This window comes from Budorcas taxicolor, chromosome 20 (assembly GCF_023091745.1).
Source record: "Budorcas taxicolor isolate Tak-1 chromosome 20, Takin1.1, whole genome shotgun sequence".
NCBI classification, from domain to species: domain Eukaryota; kingdom Metazoa; phylum Chordata; class Mammalia; order Artiodactyla; family Bovidae; genus Budorcas; species Budorcas taxicolor.
Genome location: NC_068929.1, coordinates 36,273,451 through 36,295,823, shown reverse-complemented (window position 1 = coordinate 36,295,823; position 22,373 = coordinate 36,273,451). Strand labels below are relative to the sequence as shown.

The 22,373-nt window shown below is 39.2% G+C and overlaps 1 protein-coding gene across 2 annotated transcripts in view; it reads right to left on the bottom strand.

Moving 5' to 3' along the window:
- OXCT1 (3-oxoacid CoA-transferase 1) overlaps positions 1 to 22,373 on the bottom strand; it is a 161,645-nt gene that overhangs the window by 3,194 nt on the left and 136,078 nt on the right. For both annotated transcript variants that reach the window (XR_008201178.1, XM_052658974.1), the window contains exons 15-16: positions 12,433 to 12,513; positions 5,813 to 5,914 (exon numbers count right to left, since the gene is read on the bottom strand). Coding sequence is in view for 1 of the 2 variants with exons in the window: in XM_052658974.1 (XP_052514934.1) it covers positions 5,813 to 5,914; positions 12,433 to 12,513 (183 nt within the window). In the remaining variant the exon portion in view is untranslated. The remainder of the gene's footprint in view (positions 1 to 5,812; positions 5,915 to 12,432; positions 12,514 to 22,373) is intronic.

Sequence of the window (22,373 nt, the reverse complement as noted above, 5' to 3'; positions counted from 1 at the left end):
CATGACCAGAATAAAAACGATCAGAATGGCTTGGTACGTATCTTAGGATAAATGAGAGCTCACTCAGACTTGCCAGCTCCAAGAACAGATATATAATAATAGACAAAATAAAAGATGTTAATATACAAAAGTCACAGATCTTCAATTCTACCGAAAAGAATGAAGATATATGGGCTCTGAATATTTGGAGAGTGTGTCTCATAAACAATTGATTTTCTTTTTTTAAACAACAGAGCATCGGTAGAAATAATTTAATGAAATAAAACTCTTCTTTGGAAACAGGTCATTTTCTAATAGATGCTTTATAGCATTGCCTTTAAAAGGAAACTGGACACCTTGATTTTTTCAAACTAAACATCTGATCCTTATCCTTGTCATGTTGGCCCTATTTTGAGCTCTTAGTAACCTTTATAGCCTCAGCATGGAACTTGACTTTTAACAGAAAAGAAGATGAACCTTTAGGTACACTGACTTGGCCTGTCTATTTCTGTAAAGAGAAACAGCTACTAACCCACCATTATTCATTTGTTTTCTCACAGTCTCATCAACATGGTGAACCCATGTAAGCTGAAGCAGATTATCCTGCCAAAGTGATCTACAGGCTAAGCATAGGACTACATGATTTATGAGCAGAGGATAAGCTAACAAGTTGTCTTCCTAGTCCACTGAAATCCAAAGAATATACTGTTTAATTCTGGTATAATACCAGTTCATAATAGACATTGAGAATACAAATTTATTCAACTTGGCAAAGAATGCCTGTAGCTGGCCTCTTTCAGATTCCCCTGCAAACGTATCAATAGGCAGGATTCTTATTTGACTTGTTGCCACTGGTGGTTTAGGCGTATTTTAACCTACAGAAAAGACCAAGGCTCTTGGGAGTAGGAACTATACTAGTTTGTCCTGTTTTATTCATATTTCATAGCTTAATATGGGAGATACACTAGGTGTTTAATAAATAACCATGGACAACTAATAACCTCTGAAAGTTTATTCTACTACATGATGTTCAACTATGGATTCAATTTATTTTTAAGTTTTTATATTAAAAAAAACAGAAAACTTAAAAAATAAAACAGTAATATTCTAGTTCAAAAAGGCCCACAGATACATGTTGTAAAGAAAAACCTATCTTATGTAATTCAAGCATGAATCAGAAAAGAAAGAAATGAATATCGAATTGAACCAACTATTTATTTAAAAAGATACTTTGGAATATAATGGAATTCAAGTGGTAGGATGCCACCTTCCTCTTTTTTTTTTTGGCTGCACCACACAGCTTGCATGATTCTCAGTTCCCCCGACGAGGGATTGAACTTGGGCTGCAGCAGAATCCTAACCACTAGGCCACCAGGGAGCTTATTTCCTTTTTCTATTTGGCCCATGAAGTAGGTGGCAGTAACACACTGAGTGATGTAAGTGTAGCCAGAAATAAATTTAATGTGTTCATTAGCTTATCACAGCTTTAATATGAGAACTGTACAATATCACTTTGGCTCTTTGAAAATGAATTATTACTGACTACTTATTTGAGAGATTTTTTTCAAAATGTGAGTGCTCTAGAAAAAAAGTAAACCAGAGAACTCCTTAGTCATAAAAATGTTTGGAGCTAAAATTATTAAAAAAAAAATAAAAAGCATTTTTGCACAGCATCACAGTCAAGCATTTGTAGGGCATGAACATGTGTGTATGGCTTTACCAACCAACAGTGCTGGTGTCAAGCATTTATTCCCCACTGCTCATGGGAAAGGACACTTATCAGTGTGATATTCTGGCCTCAAGTGTGTCCCCTAAGAATGATTTGGGCAGAGGAACTGGGGGTATGTGGAACACAGTCTGACCCTTCTTCCTCAGCCTTCTGTAGGGAGCATGTGCTGTTTTGCTTTCAGCCACATGGAAAGAAGTTCAGTAGTAAAGGCTCTCCCCTGCGTGGAAGGTCTCATATTTCAAGGCTGCCTATAACTGGGAGTGGAGGTCCCTCTCACTTCATGGGTTTGTAATTGGGAAAGTTTATATGGCTGTACATCTAAGCCATATTCTTCATCCTAAGCTTTATAACATGATATTTTAACCTCTGCTTGTCCAACTCATTTATCTCTCTCGATAGATTTGGAACTCAATCTCCAAGAAATACAGAGGCAAGTCCCTTTCTTTATAACAACTGCATTTTGAAGGACAGCAATCATATGGAACAAAACCTCTGTCCATTATGGTTGGCTTCTTTTGCTGTCAACTACTCCTGACGAGAATCGTATTTTAGAAGTGTGAGGAAGTTTCCTGAAATATAGTCAACATTTGCATTTCTTTTACAAAACGTCTACTGCTTTCTCTGGAGTTTCAGACGTAACATGACAGAGACTTTCCTACTAACTGAAAAGAAAATTCCTTTCTACTCACATTATGGTTACTATAAATTTTTTAAGAAGCTATTTCAAGTGATACCTAAAGGACACATTTCCCTTCACATTTTCTGTTTTTGCTAATTGTACTGTGACAACTGAAGACATAAGTCTTCAGTTCAGTTCAGTTCAGTCACTCAGTCATGTCCAACTCTTTGCGACCCCATGAATCGCAGCATGCCAGGCCTCCCTGTCCATCACCACCTCCCAGAGTTCACTCAGACTCACGTCCATTGAGTCCATGATGCCATCCAGCCATCTCATCCTGGGTCGTCCCCTTCTCCTCCTGCCCCCAATCCCTCCCAGCATCAGACTCTTTTCCAATGAGTCAACTCTTCACATGAGGTGTCCAAAGTACTGGAGCTTCAGCTTTAGCATCATTCCTTCCAAAGAAATCCCAGGGTTGATCTCCTTCAGAATGGACTGGTTGGATCTCCTTTCAGTCCAAGGGACCCTCAAGAGTCTTCTCCAACACCACAGTTCAAACGCATCAATTCTTCGGCACTCAGCCTTCTTCACAGTCCAACTCTCACATCCATACATGACCACAGTCACTTTTTTTTTTAATGCTCAGATATTTCATTACCATTATTTTTTATACCCTGAAACCTCAATTTTGTCATGTCCTGTTATCTGATGTTGTCATATTTGTCTTTTTCTTTGAAATTCTCAGGATTTTCTCCATCAGCTCACATCCACATTCTATATCCTTTGCCCAGTCCCTTACCCATATTCTTAGGTACATGGGATTTTTACCAACACATTTTCATATTTACTTTGATCAAGGTCTTTAGCTTTCTTTGGGCTAACTATTCCTTTCTAAAATGTTCACTTCTCAGTATACAGTGAAGGCTGAGTGGCCTTCGCCAAACAGAGATCTTGAGTAAGCTGTAAGTAAGCAGTCACATAGAGTAAAATGCTATCTATGCTGTAATAATCACGAGATATCTTTTGAATTATTAAATAAAGAGATGTTATCCCAATGTACTTTATTATTAAATGTAGCTTGTTGAAGAAGTGAAGTGAAGTCGCTCAGTCGTGTCTGACTCTTTGCAACCCCGTGGACTGTAGCTTATCAGGCTCCTCCGTCCATGGGATTTTCCAGGCAAGAGTGCTGGAGTGGATTGCCATTTCCTTCTCCAGGGGATCTTCCCGACCCAGGAATCGAACCCGGGTCTCCCGCACTGCAGGCAGACGCTTTACCGTCTGAGGCACCAGGGAAGCCCTGATAACCCAGCTATTAAACAGAACTTCTTATGAATAAGAACACTTCAGTCTCTAGTCTTACAGAGAATTTGATACATGTGGCTTCATCTGTCAGGGTCTAAAGAGATGCCATTGATCATTAGATCCTCAAAATCCAGTTGAGATGGCTTAGCTGATACTACTAGATTTTTTTCATTTTCAGAGCAATGTTGACATAAAAATTAACACTTCATTTCAACAGCCTCATTTGGAGGAAACAAAATTATACGTCAATACCAAAAGAGGAGGAGGGTTGCTACTGCGATTAGAGAGATGCCACAGAGATATTTTTCAATGTATCAAGACATGGAAACTAGCACTTAAAAAACAAAGCAAAAACAGTAAAAATCCATCTTTTTCATTCTTGATTTACCTACATGACTTAAAAAGAAAAAAAAAACTGATAACAGTGAGGATCTTCTATTATAATTCTCTTCTGTAGCAGAGATTTGAATATTCTATAGAATGTCTCAAAAATGTCATCTGCTGAAGAAGAGGTTAACTTATCCACAGAGGGAAAAAATATAAAGAATAGCTAATTAAGGAAGAAAAACTGTTTGCTTTCATCACTGGAGTAAGGAATTCTAAATTTAAACTATAAACAAATCCCATTTGTTACCCACTGAGGTCACTGAAAAGTTAATTAAAGATGCACTTTTCATGTAAGGAATTGTTGGAAGACTTCTTTTTTCTGAAAGGAAATTCAAAGAAGGTTAATAGACAAAGACCTTCACACAGTATCAGAAACAGTTATATGTGGATCATGAATTATGCAGAACAATTGTGTTTACAGATGTTTGTTAAGCACTAATAGGTACCAACCAATCACGTAGTACCTCAGGAAGAAATGTATGAAATACATGCATGATTTATCAAGTAAGTTCCTTGGTTGCTCATATGGTAGAGAATCTGGCTGCAGTGTGGGTCAGGTTGATCCTCATTGGGTCAGGAAGACCCCTAGAGAAGGAAAAGGCAACCCACTTCAGTATTCTTGCCTAGAAAATTCGGCGGACAAAGAAGCCTGATGGGCTACAGTCCACAGGGTGGCAAAGAGTCAGACATGACTGAGCGACTAACAGTTCGTTAAATTACTTTCTCCAGGATGGGTAGCTGCAATATTTCTTCTCATTATAAATATATTTCATTTTAACATGTTCTTAAAAAGGTACGTGAGAAGCAAAGTCTATTTCTTCATTTTTCAGACACATTTCACCTTTACTTTCAATTAACTCCAAAGGGACTGAACTCTCTGCCCAATCCCATCAGTTTGGTGACTGGTGATTCACAAATAAGCTCTTATATTAAAAGGCCATTATTTATATTATCAGGCCCAAGCTGGTCTCAGTAGTAAAGAATCCACCGGCCAATGCAGGAGGCACAGATTCACAGGTTTGATCCCTGGGTTGGGAAGATCCCCTGGAGAAGGGAATGGCTACCGACTTTAGTATTCTTGCCTGAAGAATTCCATGGACATAAGAGCCTGGCGGGCTACAGTCCATGGGATCGCAAAGAACTGGACACAACTGAGTGACCCCGTGGACTTTATTCTCTGTTTAAAAAAAGGATTTGGAGATTTCTTAGCGGATACTCCTGATGTTCTAATATGCTTTGTAAGTCAGAGTTTTAAAGCACACAGTTTTTCTTCAAATACAGGAATCATCTATTTTGTGATTATCAATCCAGTGGTGTTAAAAGCTCAACATTCTAAGATCGCCCATAGATGGAATGATCAGGCAAAGAAGTTAATCAGAGAGAAAATCAAATTCCACACATACATTTCAAAATAAGGAAGAATCATTTGTCTGTGTGTGGCTCACATTTTTTAGTTAATTCAGTTTGGCTGTGCCCAATACATAACCCAGGAACAGAGGACTGCAAGGAATGTTACAGCAAATAGCTTAGAGCTCAAGCTCAACCTGCTGTTCGCAGCAGCTCCTGGTGGTTCCTCCCCCTCCTGCTTCTGATCCCTGAGCCAACCCTGTCCCCTGAGTCAGAGCCTGTTCCTGCTCCCACCTGCTCTCACTGGAGGCACCCATCCTTCCACTTCTGTTCCCGCAAAGGTCAACTCCAAAAATGATCACAAATTAATGGTTCATGTTCCATAAATACCCATTAATCAAGCTCGGGGTACAGGACAAGTGGCTGGATTTGTTCATAGAAACACTTACTGTGAAATCACACCCAGTGCTCTTTTTTATGTCATCCACTGTCAGGCCTTCCCAGAGTTCAATGAGAGTCAGACCCTTCTTGTTGTCCACATCAAACACAGCCTGTCAAAATCAAGAAAATGACAATGACTATTCCTATCACTGTAATTATTCTATAGCACCAAACAGAAATAAGCTCACAAGTTTTTTAAGGACAGAAAAGACCCAGGGTAAAAGACTGAAAATCAGCAATGAAAACATGTCAACTGTAACTACTATATTTTGGTGAGAATAAACGCCAATGCCTTAATTGGCAATTAGTTGGGGAGTGCTGTTGATGCCAGAAAATAAATGAATGCTGACTATTAATGGCATTTGCCACTATTATAACCAGTTTTTTTTTTTTTTTTAACTACTTTCCTTTTGTTAGATCTAACACTTTTTGGTCAAAATTTAATTTGGCAATTAATGATCTGAAAAAAAAGGAGGAAGAAAAGCAAGGAGGGAGGAGAGATTTAGAAGGTAAAAGTACAGGGATGATGGGGGAAAGTTGACTGATGCTTCTCAGTAAATTACCAGAAACAAAAGCAGGTAGTCTGAAGTAGCTAGGAGTTAACTGTAAAGGGACAGTTCGCCCTGAAAGACAACCCCCTCCCCTAGGTAAATATTAAAGCTTTCCCTTAAGTCCTGTGAAAACACACAAATCTGAAAGCATAGAGACTCTCCCTCTGGTATGGAAATCAAATGAAGATGCTTACGCTTAGGACAAGCATGAGAAGGCTCACCTCACCCTAAACACTGCATTTCAACATTCTGATTGGTTATACTAGGTGATGGTGGTGCCAGTTGGTATAGCTTGACCCAAGCAGGTAGATTCAACCAGCTGTGTCTGATACAGAACACATGTGGTCACTCTTGGTAATGCAACAAATTGAGTAGAAGGGACCCACAAAGTCATGCAATAAAATCTTCCACACAAGAATTCTTCAAAGCATCCTTCTGAGATGGTCTCTGGGGCTTTGTTTAGAAACTTCCAGTGGTAGAAGGCTCACTTTCTAAGGCAGATTACCTACCAATGGGAAGCTCTAACTGCAAGAAGCGAAACTGCTTCCCTAAACATTCACCCATGGACTCTACAGTAAATTGTCCTCCCATGCACTGGAATTGTTCCCTCTTCCAGTTTTCAAGGTCAGTCTTCCAGACTTAAATTTTATGCTTCCCAGACCTCTCCTCTCCTCTGGAATTACCTTAAATTCAACTATTATTTGCAGCCTTAGAATCTTTATTTTCATCTAGCTTGGAAGTCCATAACAAATTGACATTTTTAAACACACTCCTGGAGGCTATTAAAAAGACACAGTACTGTGTACTCCAATATAAAATAGAAAATTTTAAAATAATAAAAAAGAAGACAAAACAATATGTAGCGGAAAGAATCCTGGCTTTCAAGATGAACTGGAATTCCAGCTCAGCTGACAATAGCTATGTAATCTTCATTGAACCTGTCTTCACATCTGTAGATGTATGTCCAACAAACCTAGTCCCCAAGATTGTTCTACAGGACAAATATAATAACAAACCTACTCTGAGCAGCTGGCCTCATGCCTGAGACATAGCAAGGACACCACAGAGGCATGTTCTTTCTCCCACATGTGTGTATGTGTGTGAACACAAATTAAAGCCTCCAAATGATTATCTGTCTCCAGATAACTGATATTTCTCCTCAGGAGCAAAACATTAAGGGAACTAGTGATATTTGCTTTGTTTGATGAATACATAGACACCTGATTGGTTTTACTGGAAAAGATGATTTAAACTTGGGATGATAAATTTCAGCAAACTTTTCTGTTTCCACATTTTTATGTTCCTAAAGAAACTTTTTTCAGCTGAAATATGTTTTGAGGGGGAAGAAATTATCAGTGAGGAATGTCCATATGAGGCAGTACGTTATTCAATTTCAAAATGACAATTACAATTTTTTTTTAATTGGCAACTTTTTATTTGCAGAAAATGTGTCTGGAGCATCATTCATACTATATTCTTTCCCTTGTATTATGAACAACCACAAATTTATCAAAATGGAACAAATAAGAGGAAAAGAGCCTTATTGTGTGTAACTGTGGTATTATGAGTATAAGGCTTCGGTGATCAAGAAGATAAACTCTGTGGCAAATGACACTGCTTTTAAAAACCTTTTATTAACATCTTTATCAATCCCTAATTAGCTCTCAAGGTCATATATTAGAAAACTAAGCATTATGAATTTTTAAAAAAATGAGAAACCTACTTTTGAAATATTGAGGGAGATTCCCCACTTAGTCATATAAAGTGTAAACAAAAACTTGATAAAAGACAGACACTAAAATCTAAAAGCTACAACCAACTGTTCAACTACCAAGAATAATATTTCAATTACTTTGTTTTACAAATGAATAATTTTATTATTTTTTTACCACCATAACAGGCTGCATTATGGATAAAGCAATTAGTCACAGCCCAAGTGCTGTGGAGGAAGGCATCTATCATCCCATCATTCTAGCAACACAAAACCAAGAAAGCCGAGTTGTAATATCTCTGAAGCCTCTTTCAAATGGCAGGCAACTAATGGAACTTTCCTTAAGAGCTGAAAATGGAATTCTAGTCCCACATCTGCTCTGGCAGAGTGGTCACAGTCATTAAACTTAATAGCAAGGCAGCATTTATTAAGCATCTACTGTGTATAGAGCACAGGGGAAATAACCTACCTACTCCATTCTCTGAGGCACCCAAAGTGCCACACCTAGCTCCCTTTATCTACACAACGCCACCTATAGGTTAGGTTCCAGTTACCCCCGTCGGCTAATGAGTTCACACGTTCTTTCAAACAGTGACTTCTCTGAGCTCCAGATACCCATCTCTACTTGTTTATGAGAAATCTCAGACTGGATACTTTGCATGTCACCTTACTCAGGAGTATCAAGTTGAGTATGTTCAAACAAAACCTATTTTTTTCGCTGCCTCCCCTTGCTACTCCCTTTCTCTTCCTGAAGAGCCAGGCTTCATTAAAGATAAAAGAGGTAAACCATGACTCTAGCCAGAAAACTCAGGAATCACCTCTGCCTTAGCGACTATGCCCCATTCATCACCAAGTTAGGCTGAGTCCATCTCCTAAATCTTTCTGAAATCTCTCTTTGGGTCTTGCAGTTCAGGACCTTGATATTTCTGACCAAGATACCTGAAGGGGGTTTCATGGCTTCTCCCCCTATTCTATGTAAAAACCACATGGCTCTTTACAAAATGCAAATCTAATCAATGGTGTCCCCAACTATTAAAAATCATGAAAGTGAAAATGAAAAATTTGATCAGTTGTGTCCAACTCTTTGTGACCCCATGGACTATACAGTCCATGGAATTCTCCAGGCCAGAATACTGGAGTAGATAGCCTCTTCTCCAGGGGATCTTCCAAACCTAGGGATGGAACCCAGGTCTCCCACATTGCAGGCGGATTCTTTATCAGCTGAGCCACAAGGGCAAAGTCCATTAAAAATCATGAAGGGCTCCCAACTGCCCTCTATATAAAACCCAAATTTATTAACAATATATTCACATTCCTTCATAATTCAGCCCCTCACTGGCTTTTCACCTTCAGCCTTCAAAATCCCTGGCTATACCCTCACTCCATGCTGTCCCATGCTCCACACTGTCCCACATGCAAGTCCTTGAGTAAGCTGTGTTTTAATACCTCTGTGACTCTGCCTATTTTCTTCCTTTTGTCTAGAAGGGCCTCTTTGGTCTTATTTTCACTTATAAAAACTCATATTTGTTTTTCAAGACTCATCACTCAATCTATTAATTTTCTCATCAAGGAATGTATGGTATTTATTCAACAGGCATTCACTGTGTACAGGTCAAGCATTATGCTCAGTGTTGATAAACAGTAATGAGTGAGACAGGCAGAGCTCAGAGGTTATTTCAATACAGTGCTAAGTTAGGGTGGAGTCCTAAGATTCAGGGAAGCAATGACAAGACTTGGGGACAGATAGGGAAGGTTTGCCAGAAGAATAAATAGCTGAGACATAAAACATGAGCAGGAATTAGCCAGATGGCTAGGGTGGGACGAGCATGCCAGAGAGAGAGACAGGATGTGCAAAGTCCCAGAAGAACATGGTGTGTGTTAGGGGGGAAGGTGCAAGTGATGCCACATAGTTCATAGCATTTAGGATGGTAGAGGTGGGGAGAATGTTAAGGCAAAAAGAGAGCAACAGACTGGGGGAGAAAAGATTCAGACTGTGAAATGCCTTGCAGTTAAGAGCTTATATTTGATGGGAATTCCCTGGTGGTCCAGTGGTTAGGACTCAGCTCTCACTGCCGAGAGTTGTTCTGTTGTCACTGAGACCCTCAGTCCTGTCCAACCATTTGTGACCTCATGGACTGTAGCCTACTATGCGTCTCTGTCCATGGGATTCCCTAGGGAAAGATACTGGAGTGGGTTTCCACTTTCTTCTCCAGGGGATCTTCCTGACCCAGGAATCAAACCCATGTCTCCTGTGTTGGCAGGCGGATTCTTTACCGCTGAGACTACTAGGGCCTGGGTTCAAACCCTGGTGTTGGGGAACTAAGATCATAAAAGCTGTGTGGTGTGGCCAAAAAAAAGAGAGAGAGAGAAAGAGAGAAAAACTTATATCTGATACCACTTAGAAGCTTTCCTGAGACTCTCTTGAGCTGCTACGCAGCCTTCCTCTGTGTTCCCAACTCAGCATCCGACCTGGCACATCTCTCCTGTGCACTTTACTCCATGCATCACTCTAACTGCTGGCACCTCTGGATGCTGGATGTCAGCTCCCGCTGAACGTGCTCCTGGGCAGCAGACTGTCCTCCTTTCTGAGCCCACTGTTGGCAATAGCCTGCCTCAGAGAAGGAGCTCAGAAATACTTATGAAATGAAAGGATGTACAAAACAATAGTGCAGATGGAGAGAAAGCGTAGAAAGCTTTTTAAAATGGCAGTAAAGTTAAATAACATATAAGTAATCTCATGAGAAAATGCAGGCATGTAATCAGTAGTTCCCAAGCTTTTTTGGTGCCAGGGACTAGTTTAGTGGAAGACAATTTTTCCACAGACTGGGGGTAGCAGGTGGGATCGTTCAGGTGGTAATGTGAAAGCCAAGGAGCGATGGGAAGAAGCAGATGAAGCTTTGGTTGCTCATCTTAACGCTGACCTCTGGCTGCGCCAGCCAGGTTTAAGATGGGTGCCCGGCGGGCTAGGGGCCCCTATATTAGATGGTAAGTGCCAAAATGAATGGTGGGCCACTCTGAGGGTGAAATTGTGAGTACTAAGTTATCTGAAACCTCTTCATGATGAAGCTGAAAATTATATTAAAAGATGGGTAGAATTTGGGGAGGCAGAGTTGAATGGGAGTCGTTCCACATGAAAGCACTAAACTGGTAAGAACAAGGCAAGGGCGCACATGAAGGGGGGCCAGGGAGAAGAGGAAGATCGGGGGTAAAATGTGGCTGGGATTGCCCTTAGAAGCTGTACCGCATTACTTTATTAAAGAAAACAGGAGCAAGGACTGTTTTGTCTTTGATTTCAAAGTAATGGATTCTTTTCAACAAGTCCTGTCCATGATTGTGGAGGAATTTAAGAAATGATAAGACTTGGAATAAATAGTAGGTTAAATTTGTGCCCTTTTATCTGCTTGTTCTTCTCTACATGTCATCTTTATGGATATAAACTGCCCTAGGGGCAGGCACCATTTTAGGACAAAACTCTCCTTAAAATGTGGCTTCTGAAAAGTATTATAAGCCTTCTGCTTCAAAAGGCTGCTTTAGGGTACCTCGAACCACAACTGAATGAGGGTTCTAAACCAGACTGATGCCAAAAGGAACAGCACCATTATGAAAAAACAAATAAACAAACAAACTCTTGATCTAGAGAATTCTGTTCTGTGGTTCATCAAAATACTGAATCAAAACAATGGAAATGACACCCTCCTGGCTCACTTACCAGAACAATGTCATTCCAGCATCACAGGTTCAAATCTGTGTCGGAAAGGAACTACAGCACCTGCAGTGATGCTGCTCTCTCAGTTTCAATTTACCAGTAACAATTTTCTATCAAAGAAGATAGTATCTAGAGGCCCTCTAAAACGCAGGTGTGTTCTAAAGTCCACTTTATGCAAGAACCAAAGAACAGATTTTTCTGGTTCACTGTGGGAGCCATACTGCAATTTGTACCTAAATGGTTAAAACCTAATTTTTACTGAGTTTCCTAAAATGAGATCCAACAATGTGTACTTGTGATTCAGGAAATCAAAGAAGACAGAAATGATAAATATATTCTTAACTTTGTATAGATCATCTATTGTATTAGTCATAAGGCTCAATATAACTTTTCTTTGATTGTATCACACTGTCAAAGTTACCAAGGGGAGGAGTTCAATTTTGTGTGTATGTATACTTCCAGAGAAGTTCACTTAAGAATTATGCATCCAGAAACATTAAATTGATGAATCTTCCTACTCAGTCTACCCACAGATTAAATTAATCCCAAGACTATCAATGTAATACACTTTTAGAAAATAACAAAAAGTTCTAAAATGCTTATACATTTTTTTAAAAAGGTAGCAGGCACTAAAGGAAATAAAAGAGAAAGGCACTTTACCTTTTCAGTAATGATACGGTTGACACACTGCTTTCCTGTTAGAGGTAATGTACATTTCTCCATGATTTTATGTGCATTTCCCTGTTTTAAAAAACATCAAAAAGAGTAGTTAGGGGCTGATTCTTATTTAGAATTGGTATAAGATAGGACAATAGGAATTATCAGAGAAATTGTCTCCTAAGTACAGGCTGTTTCAAAACCTTGCGCTATCATGCTTTCACCTTTCTAGAGGCAGCTTGTGTTCCTGCAGTAATTTAAGGAGAAATACAAATGAGTAGCCAAAGGCATAACTGGTTTAATTGGGAAACAGCCAGCCACAGATTTGATCTCTCAAGTCTCCACCCTTAGATCTCCCAAGGAAGGGTCTCCTTGACAAATGAGTTATTTTTTTACCAAGGGTAGGGGGCATACATAGGATGCAAATGCATATTATACATTCCTTCAAGTTTTATTTTTATTTGTTGAAAAAGTAATATATTCACAGAAAACAGCAGTTCTGGACTCCCCTCTGTATCCTTAGACATACTCTGAACAGGAAATCAATTTCAACTTTATTTAGCATTTTTCTATATACTTTTATACATTTTCTTCTCACCTCTGCATTTAAAAATTTTTTATTTTATAACAAATTTTACTTTACTATCTACTATGGCTTACTACAGGATATTAAATATAGTTTTCCATGCTATATGACAGGACCTTGTTGTTTATCCACCCTATATACAATAGCTTACATCTACTAGACCCAAACTCCCAATTCAACCCTCCCCTGCCCACCTGCTTTCACAAGTCTGTTTCTTTTTATTTTTATTTTTTGGCTGAGCAACATGGCTTGTGGGACTTTAGTTTTCCAAAAAGGGATCAAACCTGAGCCCTAAGCAGTGAAAATGCTGAGTCCTAACCACCAGACTGCCAGAGAATCTCTTACAGGAATTCTGTTCTCTATGTCTGTGAGGCTGTTTCTGTTTCATAGGTAAGTTCATTGTGTTGTATCTTAGATACCACATGTAAGTGATATCATAGGTATTTTTCTTTCCCTGTCTGACTTACTTCACTCAATATGATCTCTAGACTCATCCATGTAGTTACAGATGGCATCATTTTATTCTTTTTTATGGCTGAGTAGTACTCTAGTATATATATATTAATTAATGTGGATATTATTTGATATGTAATATTGTATACGTGTGTGTGTGTATATATATATATATATCTTCTTTATCCATTCATTTGTCAATGGACGTGTAGGTTTCCATTTCTTGGCTATTGTAAGTAGTGTTGCTATGAACGTAGGCATGCCTGTATCTTTTAAAATTAGAATTTTGTCCAGATATACACCCAAGAATGGGACTGCTAACTCACAGGACAACTCTATTTTTAGTTTTCTGAGGAACCTTCATACTATTTTCCACAGTGGCTGTACCAATTTACATTCCCACCAAAAGTGTAAGAGGGTTCCATTTTCTCCACACCCTTTGCAGCATTTAGCGTTTGTAAACTTTTTAATGATGGCCATTCTGACTGGAATGAGGTGGTACCTCAACGTAGTTTGATTTGCATTTCTCTAATAACTAGTAATGCTGAGCATCTTTTCATGTGCTTATTGGCCATCTGTATGTCTTCTTTGGAGAAATATCTATTTAGGTCTTCTGCCCATTTTTTCATTGGGTTGTCTGGTTTTTTGTTATTGAGTTGTATGAGCTGTTTGTGTATTTTGGAAATTAAGACCTTGTCGGTTCCATTTTTTCAAATATTTCCTCCCAGCTTGTAGATTATCTTTTCATTTTATGGTTTCCTTTGCTGTGCAAAAGCTTATAAATTTGGTTAGGTTCCATTTGTTTATCGTTGCTTTTATTTCTATTGCTTTGAGAGACTGCTCTAAAAAATATTGCCATAATTTATGTTAGAGAATGTTTTGTCTATGTTCTCTTCTAGTTTTATGTTGTCATGTCTTATATTTAAGTCTTTAAGCCATTTTGAGTTTATTTCTGTGTATGGTGTTAGGTAGTGTTTTAATTTCATTCTTTTACATGTAGCTGTCCAGTTTCCCCACAACTTATCGAAGAGACGGTTTTTTCTCTACTGTATATTCTTGCCTCCTTTGTTGAAGATTAATTGACCAAAGGTGTGTGATTTTATTTCTGGGCTCTGTATTCTGTTCCATTGAAACTCTGCATTTTTAAATACTATGTTGACCAAGCTATTTATGTTTTAATTAATCAGCTTTAGGTATTATCTATTAACTTCTTACAGGGGCACAAGAAGACTTTCCTCTCCTGCAGACCTCTATGCTTCATCATCTTCAGTTCACCCAGCGTAGCTATGTCACAGTTCGTACATAACTCAATAGTCAGAATTTACACCATGCTGGCAAAATGATTGTAAAATGGCTCACTGATGCCCCAGGCAGTGTGGAAAACCATGATTATATTCACTTTCTTATATAGCTATTTGCCTTTCCTGGAATATATCTGGGCCTCTATCTGCTCACTGGTAAAATGTGTGTGCTGGTCTATAGTCATATTTTTTTTTCAAAGTTTCCTTCAGCTACACTACCTTTTCTTCAAATATGAAGGAGGGATTGAGATGGGAAGCAGGTTTCCAACCATCAGCCCCTTTCTGCCATTCCCTACTCCCCCAACCCCGCGCAGTACAGAGCTGACCGATGGGGCACGTCTCCGCCACACAGTTGAAACATTAGCTCTGATGATCTGATCTTCAGATCGTTTTCTTCTGAGTATGATGAAGCTCCTTTCTAAGGATCAAGCGCCAGAAGCCTAAATTACTATTTCCCTTGAGGCTGAAGGCTAATTTGTCACATTTTAGATCCTCTATTTAAAATGGCAAAAATGCTCCTACTGCTTCCATTTTGGGTCTAAAAGCACCACACATGATGCCATCATCATCTTAAGCCATCTCCAAGTTTACCTTCTCAATTATGCACCACTGTCTGACTTATGTCTCTCTCAAAACTGCTACCATACCAAGTATGATCAGAAGCAAAGGATTTCAAATAACTGGGCTTAAGATTTTACTCCTTCTGATAACATGTCAATGAACCAACATATGAGCAATTAAGAGGCTTTAGTATACTTAATCCAGTGTACAGCACAAAAGATATTCAGTGTTTTTTGAATGAATGAACGGGGAAAAAAGGGGAATTCCATTGGGAATCTTGGGTGAATCTCAAAAAATGACAAACTGTATTAATTTAGTCAAAATTAGTGCTAAATATATATAGAGAGAGTGGATAGACATTACACTTTTAACAAAAAACTGTATCTTTCTAGACTTTACTGTGTAAGAAAATTTATAGCTGTAGAAATAAAACCTCTTTTCTGCTTCATTTTTAATGATCTATTTTCATTCCCAGATTTCAAAGAAAGCTTGCACGTGTGACAGACGCTTACTTAAAGAGCTGAAATTAATGATGAATGTTCGAACTTCTACAGTTGTCAGGACTCCATGCATGTCATATAACTCAAATAAGACATGTCACAGTGAATTCCAGGTCTGCGGATGAACAAAGTGAACAATCTGTGGGCCTCCAAGGAACGTTTTCTGTGGGGAGCTCTTACTTAGTTCCCGTTATTTGAGCAAGATCTACATCTGGTGTGAAAGCAGCCACTTGGGTTCCAATGAACAACCAACTCTGGTTTCGGAGAACTTCAACTACCAGAATTAACTGTGCCCTACCAAGACAGAGGGCCTTCCCTGGTAGCTCAGCTGGTAAGGTATCTGCCTGCAATGCAGGAGACCTTGGTTCAATTCCTGGGTTGGAAGATCCCCTGGAGAAGGGATAGGCTACCCACTCCAGTATTCCTGGGCTTCCCTAGTGGCTCAGACAGTAAAGAATCCACCTGTAATGCAGGAGACCTGGGTTCAATCTCTGGCTTTGGAAGATCCCCTGGAGGAGGCCATGGAAACCTATGCCAGTATTCTTGCCTGAAGAATCCCCATGGATAGATGAGCCTGGCAGGCTACAGTCCATGGAGCCAAAAAGAGATGGACATGACTGAACAATTAAGCACAGCACAGCATATCACCAAGACATACCTTTCAAAAATCATTTTCCATGTAAACAGTACAGCTGAGTGATTCAGAGCAGAGTCAAAGGACCTGAGTGTAAAGCCTCACTCCACTCCACACTAGCCGGGCAAGGATCCTGTGTCTATGCTTATCCATCTGCTATATCTCAGGGGGGACTGTGAGTGTCCAGCACTTACCAAGTGCTCAATAACCTTGAACTGTTTACATAACGTATACTGAACATTTCCACAATCTACTAGGGAATTCTTTAGGCTTTCTTGGTGGCTCAGATGGTAAAGAATCTGCCTGCAATGAGGAGACCCAGGTTTGATCCCTGGGTGGGGAAGATCCCCCGGAGAAGGCAACGGCAACCCACTCCAGTATTCTTGTCTAAAGAATCTCATGGACAGAGGAGCTTGACAGGCTACATGGGGACCTACATGGACAAAGTCCATGGGGTCACAAAGAGTCCTACACAACTTAGCAACTAAACCACTAGGGAATTTTTCAGGGAAGTCTTAAGTTCCTCAATGAAGTTGAACACAGAATTACACAGAAAATGGCCTAAACAGACTTCCTGAGACCCACAGAACCAATGAAACTACAACCCATATTTGGGAGCAAACCATATGGCTGGCCTAGGATGGGAGCACCAACAGTATTCTTGCAGTGAGAACAAGGTATTTAGATGACTCCATTCACACTGAGCTTCAAGACATAACACAGATCAAGGAAAAAGAGAAAATGAGATGCAGAAGGATTAAAGAATGTCACAGTTTCAATATTCAACAATAGGTTAGCTATGAAGCCAAGATATGACTAACTCTCACTTGAGCACTCTATTCTAACCACGCCAGGCTGAGCCTTACAGTGTGCTATGATTCACAAAGCAGGAACAATCGCTGGGTTTTTAGCAATAAAAAATAAATCCCCCAAAAGAGATGCAGTGTAGTGGGGTAGCAAAGAACACTTTATTAGGAGTCCAAAGACCGGGTGTTTCATTTTAGCTCTTCCATTTAATTGTCATTTGGTCCTTTAAATTCTTTGTGCTGTTGTTTCCTTTTCAACTGCCAAGTCTTCTTCCTTACCTGATCACAGCAGGAAGGAATGTTCTGAAAGAGCAGTAAAGTGAGAGGGGTTGAATCTACATGTGAATTTTTAGGGTGAGTGGTGTCTTGTTCATCTCCATCAATCTGCTCCTTTCTTTCTCCACGAAGAAATGTCAGAAAAGGTAGATGACCAGACACCAAGTGAAGCATCAAAAAAGCTCTGACTGGTCCTCAAGGCTTCTGATTTTTATATATATTTCCTTCTTTGCTAACTTCGTCATAACCTTGGTGAACATTTAAATCTCTTTCCTCCACCTGCTTTCCAGCTTTTCTCTTCCCCACTACATCACTTACAGACCTCCTACAAAATCTAGGAAACCACCATTTTCTTTTTATCCAACCGAATGCTTTCTATACCTTGCTTCATGGTGATGTCTCTTTAATTCTTTAGATAACCTGTGTGCAATTTTGCTAAATTCTTCAGTATAAATAATTCTGGTTAAATGATAATAAACCCCTTGTCATCATTACAAGCTTCATGTTATCCCAATAAACTTAATCCCAGATAACAAGTTCTCTATTTTACAGTGATTTTTGCATTCCATGTCAACACTCATCTGAGGCAACAGAGCATTCATGTAAGACTTTGATTTACATAAAACCCCATTTCGTGCCCATCTTTTCTGTTAAGTGTTTCTTAAATGTGCCCCAATATTATTTCTTCTTTCACGTGTCTTTTTTGGGAAAGCCCTGTGATCAAGTACAAATAAGGCAAAGTCTAGAAGGTGGTTGCTCCTTAAGGGAACAAGTCTTCAAGGGTGTGTTCATGCCACCTGAAACACACTCCATGTACCCCTTCACCCCACATTTGAATGGCAACACCCGCCCCACTCTTCATGACTTGGCTCTGGTGTCATCTACCCTGGAGAAACCATCTCCAACATCCTCTGTAGAGTGCCCCTACCCCCAGTGTCCAAGGGACATTCCCAGTCTGCACTGCTTAGGCACTCCTGTGTTTGCTCTCCACAGATGTAACTGTTGCCTTCTCTTTACCCACCACTGGACTCTGAGCTCCCTGGATGCTGAAACAATTTATCTCTGTATCTTCAGCAATGAGTAGAGTACTAGACAAACCACAGTGAACAATAAATGCTGTCTGACTTTTACAATTCTGATCCAAGGAATCTAGCAGCATTAGAGTTGTAAAATATCGTATGGCTGAGTGTCTGTGGTCTACTGGAGGCTGCTTTAGTCCTAGGAAATGTACTTCTACCTCCTGAGCGTCTCTGAGCTCACTAGGAGAAATAAAGCTCACAGAAGTGTGCAAAGGAACTGAGGGGAGATAGACAGAGGCATGAGCAAAGGGAGAAGCAAAGACACCTCAAGAGTTACTATAGAGAATGCCCTTGTGGTCCACTGGTTAGGACTTCACATTTTCACTGCCCTGGCCTGGGTTCAATCCCTGGTCAGGAAACTAATATCTCACAAGATATGTGGCAAAGCCAAAAAAAAAAAAAAAAAAGGACTGCATTATGAAGCATACAAAAGTGGAAGACAGAAACTGAGTGAATTATACTTATTCTACTTCTTCTGCCTGCTCTCTCTTAAACCTGCAATGTTTACATTCATCTGCTGAAAAGCAAGGCTAAAAGGCTGACTCTGCCAAAGGAATACTCCATACTTTGTCTGGTGGCAAAACAAAACCAAGGACAGGTCTCTCTTACAGCATGCCAAAATATCATGGAAGAAACCTGAGTGTCACTGCCCTCACCCCTTTCTTCTATACAGACACACACAAGCACACACAGAACAGACATAAAAAACTGGGGAACACTCTATTACAAAACCCACGGCTGTCAAATCACTGTGATGATTGGTATGGTACCTAGAAGAGAAACATGTGACTTGCTAAAGAAAGAAAATCAAGGTACACAGAATAAAAGGACAGGATGATGATCATATTACTCACACTGAGTTTATCCTCATGGGATATTTTTAGCCTTTACATAGCACCTATTTGGTCAGGATGCCAACAATCCACATAGGACTTCAGTGGAAAGACTCAGCTAGCTCTGAAGTGGAGAGCAATTGCTATTACAAATGGTTTTTACAAGCGGATATAATAACAGTTTGTAGTTACACAGGCACATTCTCAGGGGAAGACCAGCCAAATGAGACAATAGATACAGCAAGTCATTTCCCTGAAAGTAGTCTTTAGGGCTTTGAGACCTTAGAATAGAAGGCCTTTTTTCTTCAATATAATACAAAGGTCTTTATCATGGCCTTTTATTTTCTCTCCAAAGACTGCATCCTATGGTCTCTAGACGAAGGATGGCAGAGTCCAGGACTGAGCAGAAATTGTTTTCTCTTTCCATCCCTGAACTGTTAGCTTTCCATCCCTGAAGTGTTAGCTCTCCTATCAAGAACTATGGATACTCAAGATCACAGGACTTAATGTTATTCATTAAATTCTATAAGACATTTTAAAGGGCTTTATTGGTTGCTGGGTTGTGTTCTGCTATTTTCTTCCATTATAACATTTTTTTTTGCAGGCATGTCCATCATTAAAGGACAAATAAAAAAGACAAAACCATGTGAGGATTTCTATTTTTAATGGTGAATATTGTTTTTTTTTTCCCAAACAAGCCTAGCCAAGAAGTTTCATTAACAAATTATAAAACAGAGACAAGCTCTTATGAATGAAAAAAAATTAAACCAAATGAAACTGTTAGTTATGGATTATCCTCACAAAAGAATACTTTATCTTGAGATACTTTTCAATGTTGTTGAAAATTATCTCAAGGACGTATCTGAGAAGGCATTTTTAAAAAAAACTCTTTGATATTTGCGGCTTTTGGTAATATATTTGATCCAAATTAAAAAGGATGAATAAATCTCATCTATACTTTGTATAATTCCTCTGCACAAAAAAAAAAAAAGAAAGCAAAGACAAGGTAAAACAGTATTCAAGATTTCCATATGACACCTTTCCTATCATATATGAAATGGACCTAATAAAAGTATTATTCACAAAGATTTATTCTCAACTTCATGACAAAAAAGACAAATGAACTTATATATGAAACAGAATCTGAGACCTAGAGAACAAACTTCTAACTGGGGGGAAAGGTGGGGAGGATGGACAGATGGGAGGTTGGAATTGACCTATACACACTGCCATATTTAAAACATAAAATCAACAAGAAGCTACTGTATAGTTCAGGGAACTTGGCTCAATATTCTATAATAACCTAAATGGGAAAAGAACTTGCAAAAGAATAGATATATGTAAATGTATAACTGAATCACTTTGCTGTGCCCCTGAAACTGATACAACATTGTTAATCAACTATAGCCCAATATAAAAGTTAAAAAATAAGTTACATTATATTTAAAAAGCAAAGACAAAGTAAAACAGTATTCAACATTTTGATATGACTGCTTTGCTATCAGATACGGATTAGACTTAATAAAAATATTATTCACAAAGATTTATCCTCATCTTCGTAACAATATAATTATGACTCTTTTTATCCTTTAGAATCCAAGCCTCCTACTGTAATAAAAATAAAACCTAAGCCTGTTTCAGAAATAGAGCTCTCATTTATGTTCTCAAAAATAAGTACTGGAGCTTTGCCTGTTTCCAATAAATGACAACTATGACTGAATTTCTTTGCTTTTGTGCTCTGAGAGTTATACCCTTAGGAACACATTTCCAGTACACAATACTGAGAACAAAACTTTCCTTTATATTGTTAGTGATGATGGTAGTTGCCAGACAGAAGAGTTTAGTAACAGAAAAGGGAGGCAGGATATATAGGTTCTCAGCTTGCGTCTGGTCTTAATTTTCTACTTGGTCTTAATTTTCTACTTGACCTTTATCAGAATGTTTAATCTCCATGAAATTTGGTTGGATTATCTTTAGAAGGAAAACAGTTAAGACTTACCTCAAAAGAGTGTTATAATGATAAAATAGAGGCAGTTTATGAACATGTAACTGCTTGGAAAAAGTTAAAACTGGTCAAGTATGTTCAAATTAATGAATTCAACAATTACTGATTCCTAATATGCACTGGGCATGATTCTCCTCAGCTGTTGTGATAGAAAGAGCCCCTGCCCTCATGGAACTCACATTCTAGTGCAGAAAGGAGATGAATAATCATCAGAAGAGGGGGGAATTTCACTTTGTGTAATAGTCAGGGGAAGCTGCTCTGGTATTCTCAAGAGAGATCTGACTGAACTGAGGAGGCGAGCCATGCAGATACCTGAGGAAGAGCTTTCCAGGCACAGAGAGCAACAAGCACAGAGGCCCCGAGGCAGAGGGTGTTTGGAATGTTCCAGAAACTTACAGGAATAGAGTCTGGCTAGAGCTCAGTCCACTGGAGAAGGAAATGGCAAATCATTTTAGTATTCTTGCCTTGAGAACCCCATGAACGGTATGAAAAGGCAAAATGATAGGATACTGAAAGAGGAACTCCCCAGGTCAGTAGGTGCCCAATATGCTACTGGAGATCAGTGGAGAAATAACTCCAGAAAGAATGAAGGGATGAAGCCAAAGCAAAAACAATACCCAGCTGTGGATGTGACTGGTGACAGAAGCAAGGTCTGATGCTGTAAAGAGCAACATTGCATAGGAACCTGGAATGTCAGCTCCATGAATCAAGGCAAACTGGAAGTGGTCAAACAAGAGATGGCAAGGGTGAACGTCCACTTTCTAGGAATCAGCAAACTAAAATGGACTGGAATGACTGAATTTAACTCAGATGACCATTATATCTACTACTGCGGGCAGGAATCCCTCAGAAGAAATGGAGTAGCCATCATGGTCAACAGAAGAGTCTGAAATGCAGTACTTGGATGCAA